Raw genomic sequence first — 19,318 nt, 5'->3', positions numbered from 1 at the left:
TAGAGTGAGTATAAATGTCTAAGTGAGTGTATGAAAATGTGAGTAATAAGAGTGAATGTCATTGTGAGAATGAGTATATAAATGAGTTTGTTAATGAATGTATGAGTTTATGAATTTGTGAGAGTGAGTGTGATTATGTCAGAGAGTGAAACTTAGACTAAGTGTTTTGTGATTGTGTGAGTGAATGTACAAGCGTGAGACAGTTAGTGTCAGAGTGTGTGAGAGAGATAAACCGGCAAGAAGAGGAAAGAGGAAGAGGCATAAAGAAAGGCAGAGAAAAAGAGAAGCCGAGAATGAGGAGAATGAGTATGTGACAGAGTATGAATGTGAGAGAGAAACAGAGAATCAGGCAGAGGACCCAAGGAGAGGCAGTCAGAGGGAAGGGGAGAGGGGGAAGGAGAAAGAAGAGAGAGGTAGAGGGAGAAGGAGGGGGGGAAGAAAGGGAGGGAGGGAAAGAGAGAGGGGCAGAGAGAGAGAGAGAATGAGAGGGTCAGATAACGAGAGTCAGAAAGAGAGAGCAAAAGGTAGAGAAAGAGACAGAGAAATAGAGAGACAAAGATAAAGGAGACAGAGAAAACAGAGTGAGAGAGTAAGAAAGAGAGAGAGAATGAATGATAGAGAAGTGAGAAAAAGGAGAAAGAGTGAGAGGGTGGGGAGGGAGGGAGGGAATGTGGAAGATAGGGAGAGACTGTGTATGTGTGAGAGAGAGGGGGGAGGGGGAGGGAAGGAGGGAAGAGCGGGGGGGTAGAGGGAGATAGATTGAGAGGAGAGAGGGAGGGAGAGAGGGTGGGCGGGGGGGGCAGGGTGAGAGAGATACACAGAAAGAGAAACAAAGAGCCAGAGAGAGGGAGAAGGAGGGAGAGAAAAAGGAATGTGTGAAATATTGAGAGAGAGAGAGATATCTATAAACAGAGAGAAAGAGAGAGAAAAAGGGGGAGAGGGAGGGAGGGAATGTGGAAGATAGGAAGTTTGTGTGTGTGTGTGTGTGTGTGTGTGTGTGTGTGTGTAAGTGAAAAAGAGGGAGAGATAGAGTCAAAGAAACAAAGAGAAAGGAGAGAGAAAAAGACAGTGAGAAAGTTAGACAGAGCGAGACAGCTGCACAGAGGGATGGGGATGGGGGGGGAGAGAGAGAGAGATAGAGAAAGAAGGAGGGAGGGAACTGAGGGGAGAGACAGAGTAGAGAGAGTAAAAGAAAGAGTAAGGGTGGAAGGGACCAAGGGAGAGTGAGTTTGAGTGTCACAGTTAGTGTGGCAGAGAGTAAGTATGAATGCGAGAGTGAATGAGTGAGAGAGAGAATGTCATGGGCAGAGAACAACTGAATAGGCAGAGAAAGAGAGGGTGACAGTGAATATGGGAGTTTCTTAAAGTGAGAATGTGTGAGAGTGAATGTGAGATTGAGAGTGCACCATTAAACATGAGAGAAGATCTGGTCTCATCAAGGGGTAGACAAAGAGACTCCTAGGATTCTGGGTTTCCCAAAGAGTGATGGAGAAGTAATGGTGAGCCAAGAACAGGAAGAAAACATTTGGGAGCATAGTGACTCCTCAAGGGGTAGATAAAAAGACACTTGTTCTCCGGGATTCACTGGGATCCATAAGGAAGCAGAGGTGACTGAAGAATGTGGATAAAACAGGAGGGGCATTTTGGCCCCATCAAGGAGGAGATTGTGACTCCTGGGGTGATGGGGTTCTCAAGTTTTCTGGGCAAAGTAATGGTGAACCAAGAACAAGGAGAAACCATGAAAGATCACAGGGTGTCATCAAGGGGTAGAACAACAGAACTTTGGGGTTGTGGGGTTCTCTGTTATCATGGGGAAGTAATGTTGACCAATGAACAAGGAATCATATTTTCTCAGCAGGGGGTAGGTAAAGAGACTCCTGGGACAGTAGGGTTCTAGCTTATTCATGGGGAAGAAATGGTGACCTCTGAACAAGGGAGCATATGGTCTCAGCAGGGGAAGGAAAAGAGACTCTTGGGGTGGCAGGGTTCTCAGTTATCACGGGGAAGTAATGGTCATGGATGAACAACAGACCACAGGGTCTCAGCAGAGGGTAGATAAAAAACTTCTGGGATTTTGGTTTTCTTGATAAGTCATGTGGAATTTATGGTATCCCAAGAATGAGGGACCTTAGGGTCTCATCGAGTAGAGTGACTCCTGGAGTTCTGGGTTTCCCTGAGAGTCATGGAGAAGTAATGGTGAGCCAAGAATAAGGAAAAAAACCTAAGAAAACCTAAGTTTTTCTTAGGTGATAGGCAAAGAGATTTTTTGGGTTGTGGGGTTCTCGGTTAATCATGGGAAAATAATGGTGACTGAAGAACAAGGAGAAAACATGAAGGACTATAGGGCCTCAACATTGGGTAGAGAGCAATATTCCCGTATTGTAATTTCATTTGTAATTATTGGTCACCTATCAACAAGGGACCATAGGATCTCTGCAGTGAGTACATCAAGAGACTCCTGGGGTTGTGCAGTTTTCTGTTAATCATGAGGAAGTAATGGTTACCATTGAACAAAGGAGCATGGGATCTCAGAAGGGGCAAGGAAAATTGCCTCCTGGTTTTTGGGGTTCTCGGTTGTCATGGGGAAGGTAAGGTCACACATGAAAAACAGACCACAGGGTCTCAGCAGAGGGTAGATTAAGACTTCTTAGGTTTGGGGTTTCTTGATAAGTCAAAGGAAACTTAATATTGTCCCAAGAACAAAGGACCACAGATTCTCATCAATGGGTAGATAAGGATACTCCTGTGGATGTGGGCTTCTTGGTTTTCATTTGTAATGACAGATAACCTATGAGGAAGGGATGATAAGATCTCAGCAGGGGTAAATCAAGAGCCTCCTTGGTTTTGTGGGGTTCTTGGTTAGTCATGGGGATGTAATTGTCACTCAAGAAAAAGGAGACATCATGAAAGACCATAAAGTCTCATCAAGGGGTAGATAAAGAGACTCGTGGGATTCTTGGTTGATCATAAGGAAATAATTGTGATCCATGAATGAGAGACTATTGGATCTCAGCAGGGTGTAGATAAAGCGATTCCTGTGGTTCTGGCTTTCTGGATGAGTCATGAGCAAATAATTATGACCCATGAATGACAGACTATAGGGTAACATCAAGTGGTAGATATAAAGACTCCTTTATCTATGGGGATTACTAGGAATCATGGGGAAGTAATAGTGACCAAAGAATATAGAGAAAACATGAGGGACCAAAGAGCCTCATCTAGGGGTAGATAGAGACTCCTGTGGTTGTGGGGTTTTCAAAGCATCATGGGAAAATGATGGTCATCCAAGAACAAGATAAAAACATTTGAGAGCATAGTGTCTCATCAAGGGGTAGATAAGGAAATACCTGTCCTCTGGGGTTCACTGAGATTCATGGGTAAATAATAGTGACTTGAAGAACATGGATAAAACAAGAGGTATCCTAGGGCCATATTAAGGGGTAGATAGTGATTACTGGGATGGTGGGGTTCTCAAGTTGTCATGGGGAAATAAAAGTGAACCAAGAAGAAGGAAAAAACATGAAAGATCATAGGGTCTCATCAAGGGATAGATCAATAGAACCTTGGGTTTGTGGGGTTTTCTCTGTTGCTATGGGAAAGTAATGTTGACTAATGAATGAGGGACCATATTTTCTCAGAGGGTAATAAATAACAAGACTGCAGGGGTTGTGAGGTCCTCAGTTAGTAGTGAGAATGTAATGGTGAGTCAAGAAGAAGGAGAAAACATGAGAGACCATAGGTCTCACCAAGGGATATATAGAGGCACCTAGGATTGTAGAGTTTTCTAGGCATCATTGGGAAGTAATGGTAACTAATGAACAAGGGAGCATATTTTCTCGGCAGGGAGAAAGAAAGAGACTGGAGGGCTTCTGGGTTTCTCAGTTATCATGGTGAAGAAGAATGAAGGTCTCATTAAGGGGTAGACAAAGGCTCCTGTGGTGTTGGGTTTCCACGAGGACTCATGGAGAAATAATGATTATGCAACTATATAAAGAAAAGCTTACAAAGCATAAGTTTTCATTAAGTTGTAGATAAAGAGATTTCTGGGGTTGTGGGATCCTCAGTCATGGGGATGTAATAGTGACTCAAGAACAAGCAGAAAACATGAAGGAACATAGGATCTCATCAAGGGATAATTAAGGAGACTCATGTGGTATGGTTCTCAGTCTGTCATGGGGAAATAATTGTTATCAATGGACAATAGACTGTTGTTTCAGATTGGGGGTAGATAAAGAGACTCTTGGGGTTGGGGGTTTCTGTATTAGTTACATGCAAATAACAGTAATTTATGTACAACGGATCATATTGTTGCATCAAGGGGTGCTTATAGAGACTTTTGTAACTATGGATTTCACTAGAAGTCCTGGGAAGTAATGATAACTGAAGAATACAGAGAAAACATGAGGGACCATAGGGCCTCATCAAAGGGTAGATAGAGATTCTTGGGATGTCGGGTGTTTTGAGGTGTCATAGGGAAGTAAAGGTGAACAAAGAACAAGGAGAAACCTTGAATGATCCTATGATCCTGTGGGGTCTTGATTTGTCATTTGTAATTATTGGTCACCCATAAACAAGGGACCATGGGACTTCAGCAGGGGGTCAGTTAAGAGACTTCTATGGTCATGAGATTCTTGGGTAGTCATGGAGAAGTAACAGTTACTCAAGATAAAGAGAACAAAAGGAATGACTATAGGCTCTCATGAAGAGATAGATTAAAAAATGCGGGAGGTTGTGGGTGACCCAAGAACAAGATAAAATGAGAGGAATTATAGTGTCTCATCAAAAGATAGATGAAGGGACATATGTCCCCTGAGGTTCAGCGGAATTCATGAGGAAGTAAAGGTAACTGGAAAACATGGATAAAATATTAGGGACCCTAGAGCCACATCAAGGGTTAGATAGTGACTCTGGGGGTGGAAGTAATGGTGAACCAAGAAAAAGGAGAAACCATGAAAGATCATAGGGTATCATCAAGGGGCAGATCAATAGAACCCTGGGGTTGTGTAGTTCTCTGTTGTTATGAGGAAGTAATGTTGACCAGTGAATGAGGAACTATAGTTTCTCAGCAGGGAGGTAGATAACGTATCTCCTGGAGTCGTGGGGTTCTTGATTAATCATGGGGAAGTGATAGTGACTGAAGAACCAGGATTAAACATGAAAGACCATAGTGTCTCATAAAGTGTTCATTGGGAGCCATGGGGAAGTAATGGTGACCCAAGAACAAGGAGAAAACATGAGGGACCATAGGGCCTCAGTATATAGAGATTCCTGGGTTGGTGAGATTTTCGAGTGGTTATGGGAAAGTAATGGTGACCTCTGAAAAAGGGATCATATATTATCAGGAGAGGAAAGGAAAAGAGACTTCTGGTATTGTGTGGTTCTCAGCTGTCATGGGGAAACAATGGTCATGCATGTACAACAGACCACAGGATCTCAGCAGAGGGTACATAAAGAGACTTCTGGGGTTTGCGATTTCTGGATGAGTCATGGGGAAGTAATGGTGTCCTAAGAACGAGGAACCATAGGATCTCATCAAGGGGTAGATAGAATCCTGGGGTTCTGGGTTTCCCTAGGAAGCATGGAGAAGTAATTGTGACCCAAGAACAAGAAGGAAACCTCAGTAATGACGGGTTTTCCTTAAGTGATAGATAAAGACATTTCTGAGGTTGTGGAGTGATGGCTTAGTCATGGGGAAGTAATGGTGATTCAAGAACAAGGAACAAACATGATGGACCACAGGGTCTTATCAAGGGATGGCATTGTCATTGGGATGCGGTGTTGACCAATGTATGAGGAACCCTGTTTTCTAAGCAAGGGATAGATAAAGAGACTCCTGGGATTTGTGGTCCTTGGTTAGCCTTGGGGAAGTAATGGTGACCCAAGAACAAGGATTAAACATGAACAACCATTGAGTATCATCAAATGATAGGTAGAGACACTTTTAGGATGTGGAATTTTCTAGGCATCATAGAGAAGTAATGGTGACCCAAGAAGAAGAAAACATGAGAGACCACAGCATCTCTTCAAGGGATAGATAGAGAACCTCTGTCTGTGGGGTTCACTGGGAGTTATTGTGAAGTAATGGTGACCAAAGAACATAGTGAAAACATGAGGGAACATAAGGCCTCATCAACAGGTAGATAGAGACTTCTGGAGTGTTGGGGGTTTTATGATGTCATGAGGAAACAAAGGTGAACCAAAAACAAGGATGAACCTTAAAAGATGATAGGATCTCATCAAGGGGTAGGTCAGCACACTCTGGGGTTGTGTTATTTGTCACCCATACCCATACTATAATTCCTCTCATTTTATCTTGTTCTTGGGTCACCCACAACCCCCTGCATTTTTTAATCTATCTCTTCATGAGAGCCTATAGTCATTCCTTTTGTTCTCTTTATCTTGAGTAACCGTTACTTCTCCATGACTACCCAAGAATCTCATGACCATAGAAGTCTCTTAACTGACCCCCTGCTGAAGTCCCATGGTCCCTTGTTTATGGGTGACCAATAATTACAAATGACAAATCAAGACCCCACAGGATCATAGGATCATTCAAGGTTTCTCCTTGTTCTTTGTTCACCTTTACTTCCCTATGACACCTCAAAACACCCGACATCCCAAGAATCTCTATCTACCCTTTGATGAGGCCCTATGGTCCCTCATGTTTTCTCTGTATTCTTCAGTTATCATTACTTCCCAGGACTTCTAGTGAAATCCATAGTTACAAAAGTCTCTATAAGCACCCCTTGATGCAACAATATGATCCGTTGTACATAAATTACTGAAGTAAGGAAAGCCTTATAAGCATTCTTGTTCCCCCTTGCTGGCACATTTTGACATTCAACAGTGACTCGACTTTACAGGACAAAAGATAAAATGGCAGATGTTTAACATAGTTTATAGGTCAGGGTTATCGAACAGATACCCCTCAATGTGTAGCAGGCACTTTGAAGTGCAGCTGAGCAGACCTTTCTCTGCGAGCCCCAGGCCCTTTAACCTAAAACTGAGGGAGGGGAGGAGAGGGGAAGGGAGGCCAGTCCTTTGTCCATTTTAGAACAGATTGACATTTGGCAGACATAAAAATACAAAGATAAATAAAGATGACAATCTAGGGAAACTGAGGCACAACATTACACACTCTCCTGAATATTTGAATTATTGAATTACCTCTTCTAGATACCTGGGAGGTCTCAGCACCATAATTTTGACTAATCCAATGTGAGGCAAATAAATCAAAATGAAACTAGAAAATGCAAGGACTTATGGCAAGGGCAAGTCTCTTCCTGACAACCCCAGGGTTATCAGCAGTGCAAAGGCCCTCATCTCAGCCAGAGAATCCAGTTTGAGATGGACAGTTCACTGTGTTAGGTGGTCTTCAGTCATTTGTTGTTTTTTTTTTTAATTTTATTTTATTTAATAATAACTTTGTATTGACAGAATCCATGCCAGGATAATTTTTACACAGCATTATCCCTTGCAATCACTTATGTTTCGTTTTTTTTTTCCCCTCCCTCCCTCCTCCCCCCCCCCCCCGCCAAGATGGCAAACAGTCCTATATATGTTAAATATGTTGCAGTATATCCTAGATACAATACATATTTGCAGAACCGAACAGTTCTCCCGCTGCACAGGGAGAATTGGATTCAGAAGGTAAAAATAACTCGGGAAGAAAATCAAAAATCAAATAGTTCACATTCATTTCCCAGTATTCCTTCTTTGGGTGTAGCTGTTTCTGTCCATCATTTATCCAATGAAACTCAGTTAAGTCTCTTTGTCAGAGAAATCCACTTCCATCAGAATACATCCTCATACAATATCGTTGTCGAAGTGTATAATGATCTCCTGGTTCTGCTCATCTCACTTAGCATCAGTCCATGTAGGTCTCTCCAAGCCTCTCTGTATTCATCCCGCTGGTCATTCCTTACAGAGCAATAATATTCCATAACATTCATATACCACAATTTACCCAGCCATTCTCCAATTGATGGGCATCCATTCATTTTCCAGTTTCTAGCCACTACAAACAGGGCTGCTACAAACATTTTGGCACATACAGATCCCTTTCCCTTTTTTAGTATCTCTTTGGGGTATAAGCCCAATAGAAACACTGCTGGATCAAAGGGTATGCACAGTTTGATAACTTTTTGGGCATAATTCCAGATTGCTCTCCAGAATGGCTGGATTCGTTCACAACTCCACCAACAATGCATCAGTGTCCCCGTTTTCCCGCATCCCCTCCAACATTCATCATTATTTTTTCCTGTCATCTTAGCCAATCTGACAGGTGTGTAGTGATATCTCAGAGTTGTCTTAATTTGCATTTCTCTGATCAATAGTGATTTGGAACACTCTTTCATGTGAGTGGTAATAGTTTCAATTTCATCATCTGAAAATTGTCTGTTCATATCCTTTGACCATTTATCAATTGGAGAATGGCTTGATTTTTTTATAAATTTGAGTCAGTTCTCTATATATTTTGGAAATGAGGCCTTTATCAGAACCTTTAATTGTAAAGATGTTTTCCCAGTTTGTTGCTTCCCTACTAATCTTGTTTGCATTCGTTCTGTTTGTACAAAGGCTTTTTAATTTGATATAATCAAAATTTTCTATTTTGTGATCGGCAATGGTCTCTAGTTCATCTTTGGTCACAAATTTCTTTCTCCTCCACAAGTCTGAGAGATAAACTATCCTATGTTCCTCTAATTTATTTATAATCTCATTCTTTATGCCTAGATCATGGACCCATTTTGATCTTATCTTGGTATGTGGTGTTAAGTGTGGGTCCTTGCCTAATTTCTGCCATACTAATTTCCAGTTATCCCAGCAGTTTTTATCAAATAATGAAATCTTATCCCAAAATTTAGAATCTTTGGGTTTGTCAAACACTAGATTGCTATAGTTGACTATTCTGTCTTGTGAACCTAACCTTTTCCACTGATCAACTAATCTATTTCTTAGCCAATACCAAATGGTTTTGGTGACTGCTGCTTTATAATATAATTTTAGATCAGGTACAGCTAGACCACCTTCATTTGATTTTTTTCATTAATTCCCTTGAGATTCTCAACTTTTTATTGTTCCATATGAATTTTGTTGTTATTTTTTCTAAATCATTAAAATATTTTCTTGGAAGTCTGATTGGTATAGCACTAAATAAATAGATTAGTTTAGGGAGTATTGTCATCTTTATTATGTTTGCTCAGCCGATCCAAGAGCACTTAATATTTTTCCAATTATTTAAGTCTGACTTTATTTGTGTGAAAACTTTTTTGTAATTTTGCTCATATAATTCCTGACTTTCCTTTGGTAGGTAGATTCCCAAATATTTTATGCTATCAACAGTTATTTTGAATGGAATTTCTCTTTGTATCTCTTGCTCTTGGATTTTGTTGGTGGTGTATAAGAATGCTGAGGATTTATGGGGATTTATTTTGTATCCTGCTACTTTGCTAAAATTATGAATTATTTCTAATAGCTTTTTAGTAGAATCTCTGGGGTTCTCTAGGTATACCATCATATCATCTGCAAAGAGTGATAGTTTGGTTTCCTCATTGCCTACTCTAATTCCTTTAATCTCTTTCTCGACTCTTATTGCAGAGGTTAGTGTTTCTAATACAATATTGAATAATAATGGTGATAGTGGGCAACCTTGTTTTACTCCAGATCTTACTGAGAAAGGTTCCAGTTTTTCCCCATTTCATATGATGCTTACTGAAGGTTTAAAATATATGCTCCTAACTATTTTAAGGAAAAGTCCTTTTATTCCTATGCTCTCAAGTGTTTTTATTAGGAATGGATGTTGGATTTTATCAAATGCTTTTTCTGCATCTATTGAGGTGATCATATGGTTTTTGTTTGTTTGGTTGTTGATATAGTCAATTATGTTAATAGTTTTCCTAATAGTGAACCAGCCCTGCATTCCTGGTAGGTCTTCAGTCATTTGTGCACTTAACTCAGCTTCTGCTTATACAGGGAGTTGCAGTGCTCAAGACAGTCCCATGCTAGGAGGGGCACCCCAAGTCTCTCAGGGATTTCAAAGGAGGGAAAGAGTGGGGCCTGGAGTAGCTCCAACTGTCCCCTCTGATAGGACAGGATCCAGAAAGGATTTCTGAGCAGAATATGCCCAGTTAAAACCATGAAGGCAGGCAAACCCTGAACTTTAGAGGCTTGATCTCAAAACTGCGATGTTATTGAAAATGCTGAGATACCAATTAAGAAACTGGGGTTACAGGGCTGGAGACTGACAGTCCCAAGACAGGTGTCTTTATCTTGGAGATTTCCTAAAAACAGGCAGAGAAGAGTTTGCCAGAGCAATTTCAACAGAATAAGGGGTTTCAAAGCTAAAGCAGAGTAAAAACAAAAAAAGACTGCTTAAGGACTTCCAGTTCAATCTGAACTGGTAATATATAGGGGATGGGGCAGAAGTATCTAAGGCAAGTGAACAGAAAACTAAGGGTTCCCACTCTTTTAGGTATTTTGAGAAAAATCCACCAGTTTCCCTTTATCTGTTCCTCTCCTTTTTTTCCCTCATGGAAAGGAATCATTCAAAAAAAAAAAAAAGCAAATAGTCAAATAACCATCCACATATAAATCCCAAGAGTGAATTAAAGTTCCTATATATAACAGACTAGTACAGGAGGAGTTTCCTAAAAAAAATCCCCCAAACAATTACATATTCTGAAGTGAACATAGATATTATAAACATATTATAATTTCCTTAACAGCAACAGTTACCAATTTTTACAATTTCCATCCCAAATCTTAAACACACAGTAATAGATGACCGAGTCAGGGTTTAACAGTCATTCATCAACTATTCCCAAGTCCCCCATATCTGTCCAAATTACATCAGGAGCATAGGCGATGGTCTTTCATTCAAAAAACTGCTTCATGCTGATAAATGGGCAAAAGCTCTCAATCCATGCAGGGGTATGGGTGTGGTATCAATCTAAGCTTCAGATGGGCCGATTCATGTCTCAGAAGAGGTTCAGTAATCTGTAATTTGACCAAAATCTAGAACAACAAAAAACCAAATCTAACAAGATTAGAACAGTCTGGAACTGCAACAACATGTGGGGAGGCCAGTATAGATTGGCCAGCAGTTCCTATGTGAAGGAACAAGTTTGCTTCACAGGACAGGCAGATGGCTATAGTCCCAATAAATAGCAGTTAGGTTTCACAGACCATTGTTAATTGTCCTTTTATCATTTAGAAACATTTTAAAAACAAAACACAAATATCCAGTAACAAGACAGATGACCAGTATTTAGGATATAATGATTACATATAACCAGATTGGAAATAGCAAGGTATGACATATTTGAATTGCATTAACAATTATTAACATATAAATCAGTCACAGGAAGAAAAAAAAATGCAAGAAGATAACTATAACCTAATATAAGCAGTTAAAACTCAACCTTCAGCACATCAGAGAGTGGAGCTTTAAAACTCCCAAATAGTATTAATTATAAGCTCAAAGAATTTTATATCCAAAGTTTCAGATAAATCCCAAACAGTTATTTACCATGACCTTATATCAGTAACAGTAAGAAATTTATCCCAGAAAATTCACACAATTTTTACATACCCAAATAGATGCTGAATCTTGAATAAGCTGAATATTATACCAATCATTTTGCTTTTAAAATACCCAATACACAGAAAAATCCCAAACTACATATTGTTCACAACAAAAACATTTTCAAAAGGACAAAGGCAAAAACTATTATCCTTGGAGTCCCTTTCAGATAATTGGCATCAATACAGTTAATTAAAACTTGCTATTTTCACATAAAAAGAATCTGAAAAGTTCTTGAAAACATCAATTAAGCTTTTTGAAATAATCCTTTCAAACTATATATATCACATTTCTGATCATATTCTTTAATATTCATAACCATTATATATCTAAAGAAACAAATATTCAATTAATATCTTGCAAGAGCAGTCTGTCCCTTTAAATCACTGTTTGTTTTCTTCAGCCAAAGGAACTAAGTGGCTGTCACTTTCTACTACCGCTCTGCTGCTCTCCCCCAGCAAAAACACATCCCGTCTGACAGCCATTTCTCTGTGACTACCCTTTCCAACCAGTTCCTTCTTTTTCCCCCGATTTCTTCTTGAAATCATTTGCTCCTACTAATCAATCCTTCTTAAATCACCTTCATTCTCCTGTCTCATCTCTCTGTCTCTCTCTCTTTCTAATGCCTACTTGCTCAAACCTTATGACGTACTTTAAACACTCCCAAACCAATAATATTCTGACTAGATGCGCCATTTAAACTATTAATTGCTTTTGTAAATCAACCTCTCTTTCCCCTTGTCTTTAAATCACCTTTGTAAACTTTAAACTTCAAGATTCACAATTAATTTTGAACCAAATTTCCTAAAACTTACAATATAGTTTACAAATTACCCAATACTTTTAGAAAGCAACATAACATTCAAGTAGGGAGATGCAAACACAACCCCCCGCTAAGGTAAGCTACTGGCATTTTGTTTAATAACTTATATTTCAATTTGAAGTCCAACCAAATAATTAAAAAAAAGAAAAGTTTTTCTCTTCAGTTGTAAAGGCCACAATATTCAAACAATTCTTAAAATTTTTACCTAGAATAAATCTAATGTGCAAGGCAATAGTAAAATTATTTCAAAATTATTTCAATTTTAATTTTATTTCAATTTCAAAATTATAGTACCTCTTTAAAATATAGTAAATTCCCCAAACTCTTAATCAAATATTGCAGACCAACAATTACCCAGTTTAGTCTTCTTAAGCTTTCTGTTCTCTAACTCCATGAAAGCAAACTTGCTAATAATGATTTTTCTTTCTTCTCCTGGGAAAAAATTTTTTTAGAAGTATGCCTAGTTTTCCCACAGATAGAACAGGTCAAAGAGCCCCCATGTTCAGCTATTTACCTCTCTTACTCTATTTTTATTCCTCCCTTCAAATATCTACCATTTCATGTTTCCAGTTAACACACATACCAATTTAAAGTTATTTTAAAATTAACCAATAATTTAGTTTGTGAAACTCCTTGTTTACAGGAGTGATAGCCACTGTTCTTCTATTTTCTCCAAACTTTCAATCTATGTTTTTATTTTTTCCCCTTCTCTCTCCCTTCCTGCAAAGCCACTGCCAGAGACAGAGGGAGAGAAGAGGGGAAAAAAGATTTTCTTTTCTTGAGAAGCCCAAAACTAGTTCCCAAATTATATTCTGAGCCACTCTGAAAGAATTACCACTCTGAATGAATTCCAATTCCCAACAATTCAGCCTGATATTTTTCTAAGCCTGCAACACAGAGATTGAATTCTTATCTCTTATGAGCTTGCTAATTTTTAACACAGAACAAAGGCAATGCAAAGCAGACATACACACAGATATACACAAAGCTCTATTTTCACCTTTTACATACAGATTTAAGTCTGATATACCCAAATAGTCCTCTCAGTTTTCTTCCCTTTTACATCTGGGAAGTTCATTCCAGTCTTGAATTCCCTAGCTAATGTCCTGATACAAATTTTTGGACTGCTTCTATACCACCCTGGACCCATCCAGGTGTTGGCGGAGGCCCTATGTTACCCTCACGCCCCCACAGCCACCCAAGAGCCTTCTTAGGAAAAGTCCTTTATCATTAGGGTCGACAGCAGTCCACATGATTTAGGAGGGCTAATCCCTCAGGGTCTCCCTCGACCCAGCCAATAGACCCCCAGACTTCCCAAGAGCTTTACCTCGAGAACATGGGTTTCTTTTCAGATTACTTCCTTCAGTCTTCAATTCTGCTTTCCACTGAGTATCTCTGCCTCGGTCATTGTCTAAGAGAGGAGGGACGCTGCTCACCCAGAACCAGAGACCATGGAGAAAACTACTCTGTGGGCACCTGTTCCTGTCCGGGGTGCACACAGCTGTCTCCCCCAAAGACCCCATCCCGGAGAGCCCCCAACTGTGAGGGATGTAGAAGACCCTTACCCAGAGATCACTCAGCAGAAGGCAGAAAAGTTGTTTATTGAAAACCTCAGGAGGATGAACCGTCCCATCGGGAGATAAGAAAGAGAAAGCTTGCAGTAGGAGGGCTAAAGAAGTAGTAAAGATACATAGCTTTTATACAAGAAATTACAGCACAAGTAAGAGAGCATTGAGGAGGGGAGGGGGAGGCATCTAATTGGTTGTTGCTATTTGGAGAGATTGGAATGGAAGGTTTCAGGGAAATCTCCTGATTTCTAGGAAACAGAAAATCAGGCCTTCAGGCTAAATCAAGCAGACAGTGGTCCAGCTAATAGACTAAATATTAATAAACGTCAAATACCAATAAATGTCATCAGCTCAGGTTAAGTAAATATGTTTCTAGGTGGCCAAGGCTCAAGTAATTATCAGCCTACACATATTATACATGTCATAGGGGAAACACAGAAATAATGAAAATAAAATATAGAAAAAGAATTCATACATTCCTGTAAGTTCTTCACCTTATCTCTCTCTATTCCATACAGAAGGGTCTCATCAAAGGATTGGCAAAGACACTGTGGCTGTGTGTTTCTCGAGGCATCATGGTGAAATAATTGTGACCCATGAGTGAGGGACCACAGCTTCCCAGCAGGGGTCAATTAAAGAAATTCCTGAATTTGGGGGGCTTCTTTATTTGTCATTTGTAATTATTGGTCATCCATGAACACGGGGCCATAGGGCCTCAGCAGGTGGTAGAAAAAAGACTCCTGGGGTCATGGGCTACTGGGTTAATCATGGGGAAGTAATGGTGATTCAAGAACAAGGAGAAAACATGAAGGACCATTAGTTCTCCAGAAGGGGTAGATCAGTATAGTTCTTGGGATGTGGGGTTCTTGGTTTGTCATTTTTAATTATTGAGTACCCACAAACAAGGGACATAGGACCTCAGCAGGCGGTTGAATAAGAGACTCTTGTGGTCGTGGGGTTCTTGGGTAGTCATGGGGAAGTAATGGTGATTCAAAAACAAGGAGCAAAAATGAAGTACCATAAGGTTGACAATCAAGGGGTATATAAAGAGATGGAGAAGGTTGTGGGGTTCTCGATTATTCATGGGGAAGTAATTGTGATTGCCTCAGCAGGGGGAAGTAGAGACTCCTGGGGTGGCGGGATTCTCGAGGTGTTATTGGGAAGTAATGGTGAACCAAGAACAAGAAGGAACCTGAGAAACCAGACGTTCCCATTAAGGGGTAGATGAAGATACCCCTGAGGTTTAGGGTTTCTGGATGAGTCATGGAGAACAAATGGTGTCCCAAGAACGAAGGAGCATAGGGTCTCATAGATCTCGTCAAGGAGTAGACAGAGACTCCCGGGGTGCTGGATTCCCTAGGAGTCACGGGGAAGGAATGGTGACCCAAGAAGAAGAAGAAGGAAACCTGGGAAACCAGAAGGTTTCCTTAAGAGATAGAGATTTCTGGGGTTGTGGGGTTTCCGGTTAATCATGGGGAAGTAATAGTGACCGAAGATCAAGGAGAAAACATAAAGGCTCTGCAGGGTGATGGTGTTCACACTTTCCGGTCCCTGCCCGCCCCACATTCTCTTCAGCGTCAGTTTCCCCACCGGGGTGCTTAGGCTGCAGCACTGCGGAAGTGTCTTACAGGGGTAGAGTGGCGTGGTCTGCAGCAGCTTGGGCGGAAGTGTCTTGCAGCGGTGGAGCGGCGTGGTTGGCAGCAGCTGGGGCGGAAGTGTCTTGCAGCGTGGTCGTTGGAGGCTGTGTCGGTGGCTGAAGGGACAGTCCGGGACTTAAGGGTTGGACTGGTTGCCGGCATCGCCATCAGTCATGTTCCCCGTCAGGCCCAGCAGCCCCGTCGGGGTGGAGGAGGAGGAACCAGCCGACAATAACCTGGGATTCATAAGCCGAAGCCAGGGGCGGCCGCCTGAGGGGAGCGGAGAGGCCGCGGCCCGGTCCGCCTCTTCCCCTTCCTTGCTGCAGCCCAGCGACCTCTCCTCCAGCCCTTCCCGCCAATCCCGCGAGCCGTGTGACTCCCAAGGTCGTCGCGGGCCTTTTCTGACACAGGCCGCAGGCCCGGTGATGGCGGAAGCCTCGGCGGCGACGTCGAGCTCGGGGGAGCTCGCGACCCAGGCCAAGGGTGAGCCAAGCTCTGGATGCCCCCGTGACCCCCGCGTCCCCTCTCCCCAAGACTTGCCCACGGCCCAGTCCACGGCCGCCGCCATGGCAGCCTGCCCACGCGCCTTCACCTTCCCCAGGCGTTTCGCTGCCGCGGCCTCTGGCTCGGCCCCCCCAAAGCCCAGGTGGGTGGGGATCACCGGGAACCCAGTGGGCAAACCGCTCTTCCATTTGCTAAAGAGCCGCAGCCTGGGCCGCGAGAACTACGTAGACCCGGCCCGAGACAACTTCCGCACGATGACCAGATTGTACAAATCCATCCACCCCGCAGACTCACTGCACCTCAACACCTGCACCCACGGCGCGGTCTTCAACCTGGAGTACTCTCCCAATGGGTCAGTGTTAACAGTTGCTTGTGAACTGAATGAAGTTCTTCTTTTTGACCCCATATCTTCAAAGCATATAAAAACACTTTCTGAAGCTCATAATGACTGTGTAAATAATATCAAGTTTCTGGATGATAGACTGTTTGCAACATGCTCTGATGACTCTACAGTAGCCCTTTGGGATCTGAGAAAATTAAACTCTAAAGTGTGCACTTTACTAGGTCATACTAGCTGGGTGAAGAACATTGAGTATGATGCTAATAAAAGACTCTTAGTTACGGCAGGATTTGATGGAAATGTCATCATTTGGGACACTAACCAGTGCACGGAAGACGGGTGCCCACAGAAGACATTCTTTCATACCCGTTTTCTTATGCGCATGAGGTTAACTCCAGACTGTTCCAAAATGCTGATTTCAACCTCTTCTGGTTATGTTCTGATTTTACATGATCTTGACTTGACAAAATCCTTAAATGTTGGAAGATATCCAATTATAAGGGCAGGAAGCAGAGCATGGAGTTCCGGTGCGGCTACTTCTGCAAGTTCATCTGCTCCTAGAGCTGCTGGTTCATCTTCTCGTGATGGGGATTTTGGTTCATTATCTGAGCAAAATGTGTCTCTTCCTAATTGTCTTGAAATTTTAATACCAGAAGTTCCTGTTGGGAGGCGTAGTGGTAACTGCATTACATCTTTACAACTACATCCTAAAGGTCAGGCTGCCCTTTTACGGTGTTCCAGTAATACAGATGACCAGGAGTGGACCTGTGTCTATGAATTCCTAGATGGGCCTCCAGTACGCTCTGTTTCACCTCGTTATTCTTTAAGACTGACTCATTATATTGAGGAAACTAATGTTAACAGTGGGTACGTCAAAGAACTTTGTTTCAGCCCTGATGGTCGACTGATTTCTTCCCCACATGGCTATGGGATCCGCTTATTGGGATTTGACACCCAGTGCAATGAACTTTTTGACTGCTTATCCCCCAGAGCCAGGCCCTTGAAGGAAATTCATTCTCTCTCTTCTCACGATGATGTGGTTCTGACAACCAGATTCTCTCCCACACATTGTCAGATTGCCTCCGGGTGCCTTAGTGGATGCGTGTCTTTGTATCAGCCAAAGTTTTAGGCAAAACTCTCATCAAAACAGGAACTCTTTTGGTGTTCAACTTCTGTTTAGTGTGAAATATTTTCTTTATAGATCCTGTAAGGGGTTCAAGATCCTCATGCCTAAGGATCCATGAACATCCCAACAATGACATAGGGGTACTCAGTCTAACACTGGATTTTTGATACCACATCTCTAAGACAGACTCTGTGCGTTGTCTTTCCTCCTCAGGATTCCCCTGCTCCTGCTGATCCTGTGCCATTGTTCCTCTGGTTATGTTGCACAGTAGCCCTTGAAGGACTTTTCTCTGGGTGTGACTCTTGGTAGACATTGGGCAGGATTTTTGGTTCAGGAAGATGGAAACTGGTGCTACTCCTCAATAAAACCTAGAAGACTGATGTTGGCATATTGGTTGTTACAAGGGAAATTTTATCTTGCCCATTCATTTGGTCCTTGTAAATGGCCATTATTTCACTATAAAGACTAGATGATGAAAATGTTCTCATAAGTATTAGATTAGAGTTTATCATAATGACCTTTGAAGTTTATTGAAACTGCTAATCTAGTTTTCACAACATGAGGGATTTTGTTTATTGTAAAATATTAGCCAAATGTTGTCAGGTCTGTGTAATTAGTTTCCTTTGTGTGAAGTTAAACTGCTAGTTTCCTTACTGTGTATACTTATTTTTGTTGACAGCTCTGAGAAGTGAAGAAAGGGACTTTTTCCTGTGGTGCAAAGAGAAGGTTCTGCTGGCTTAGCAGAAAGCATTTATTATTGACTGATGGGAAAAGCATCATTTAGAGACTTTTGTCATCTTCTTTGCTGCAATCTGTATAGTATAATAGAAATTGTTACACTACCTGGGGCAGCTCAGTGAGTAAAAATGCCCCCTTTTACTCTGCTTTCTTCCCTTATTCCCATGGGGACCAATGTGTGTAAGAATACTGAGTTTTTTGAGAATATTTAATTTGTTTCATTAGTGTTATATTTGTTAATTGAGAACTCCAGCACTGTTTCCAGGCTAATTGTCTAGTTATGATATTATTTATACTTTGAGTGTATCGAATGGAATGTAACATAAGAGCATATATAGAATAGGTTCCATATTTAAACCAGGGCTGGAAGTCGTTTTTTCCCCTTTTCTTTTGCTTTCTTCCTTCCTTCCTTTTCTTCTTTGTTTTTTGTCATGGGCCTGAAAGGCATTGCCCTACGAGCAACAATCAGGGCCATCCTCAAGAAATGACTGTTATTCCCAGGTTGCCTTGCCAATGCAAACATCCTCCCACCCTGTGTTATGGCTAAGTAACTAGCATTGATACTTGTATGTATTGAAATATTAGTTTAGTAGATCTTTATTTGTAGAATATTTTGTAAAGAGTTAGATTATTAATAGAAGTAGTAGCTCTGGCCTAGCTGTGGGACCAGAGAACACATCTCCCAGCTTTGGCAGTAAATTCAGAGTTACAAAATATGGATATAATTATACCAAATGAAGTCACTTTGAAAACCTGTTGAACCAAGCGGATTCTAAGGATTTCATTCATAAGACAAAAGAGCATTTTTTTGCAACTTAGTTTTTCAGTAATGAACATATGTGACATTTCTTAATAAACATTCGTAACCAATCATTCAGATGTACAAATGTGCCTCATTTTAGCCAGTAGATGCATTCTTCATATTTTGGGGAAATTTCTGTCAACTCAATCATTTCTCACTGATTTTTATGCAATTTGGAAGATCCTTTTCTGTAGAAAAA

At 41.2% G+C, this 19,318-nt stretch overlaps 1 protein-coding gene across 2 annotated transcripts; it reads left to right on the top strand.

Annotated features, from left to right (window-relative positions):
* Nucleotides 1–9,767: 9,767 nt before the first annotated feature.
* Nucleotides 9,768–17,582, top strand: LOC127542909 (DDB1- and CUL4-associated factor 10-like). Of its 2 annotated transcripts, XM_051968812.1 has the most exons (3): nt 9,768–9,777; nt 15,275–15,289; nt 16,471–17,582. In XM_051968812.1, the coding sequence occupies exons 1-3, from the start codon at nt 9,768–9,770 to the stop codon at nt 17,580–17,582; spliced, it is 1,137 nt and encodes a 378-aa protein (XP_051824772.1). The 2 variants fall into 2 exon arrangements, with proteins under 2 accessions (XP_051824772.1, XP_051824771.1); XM_051968811.1 differs by lacking the exons at nt 9,768–9,777; nt 15,275–15,289 and having other exon boundaries at nt 15,783–17,582.
* Nucleotides 17,583–19,318: the final 1,736 nt, after the last annotated feature.

Source organism: Antechinus flavipes, chromosome X (genome assembly GCF_016432865.1).
Source record: "Antechinus flavipes isolate AdamAnt ecotype Samford, QLD, Australia chromosome X, AdamAnt_v2, whole genome shotgun sequence".
In the NCBI taxonomy this organism is placed as follows: domain Eukaryota; kingdom Metazoa; phylum Chordata; class Mammalia; order Dasyuromorphia; family Dasyuridae; genus Antechinus; species Antechinus flavipes.
This window is presented reverse-complemented; position numbering and strand designations above follow the sequence as displayed.

Coding starts and splice junctions, on each gene's coding strand:
- LOC127542909 (XM_051968811.1), top strand. CDS start 15,783: ATGTTCCCCGTCAGGCCCAGCAGCCCCGTCGGGGTGGAGGAGGAGGAA.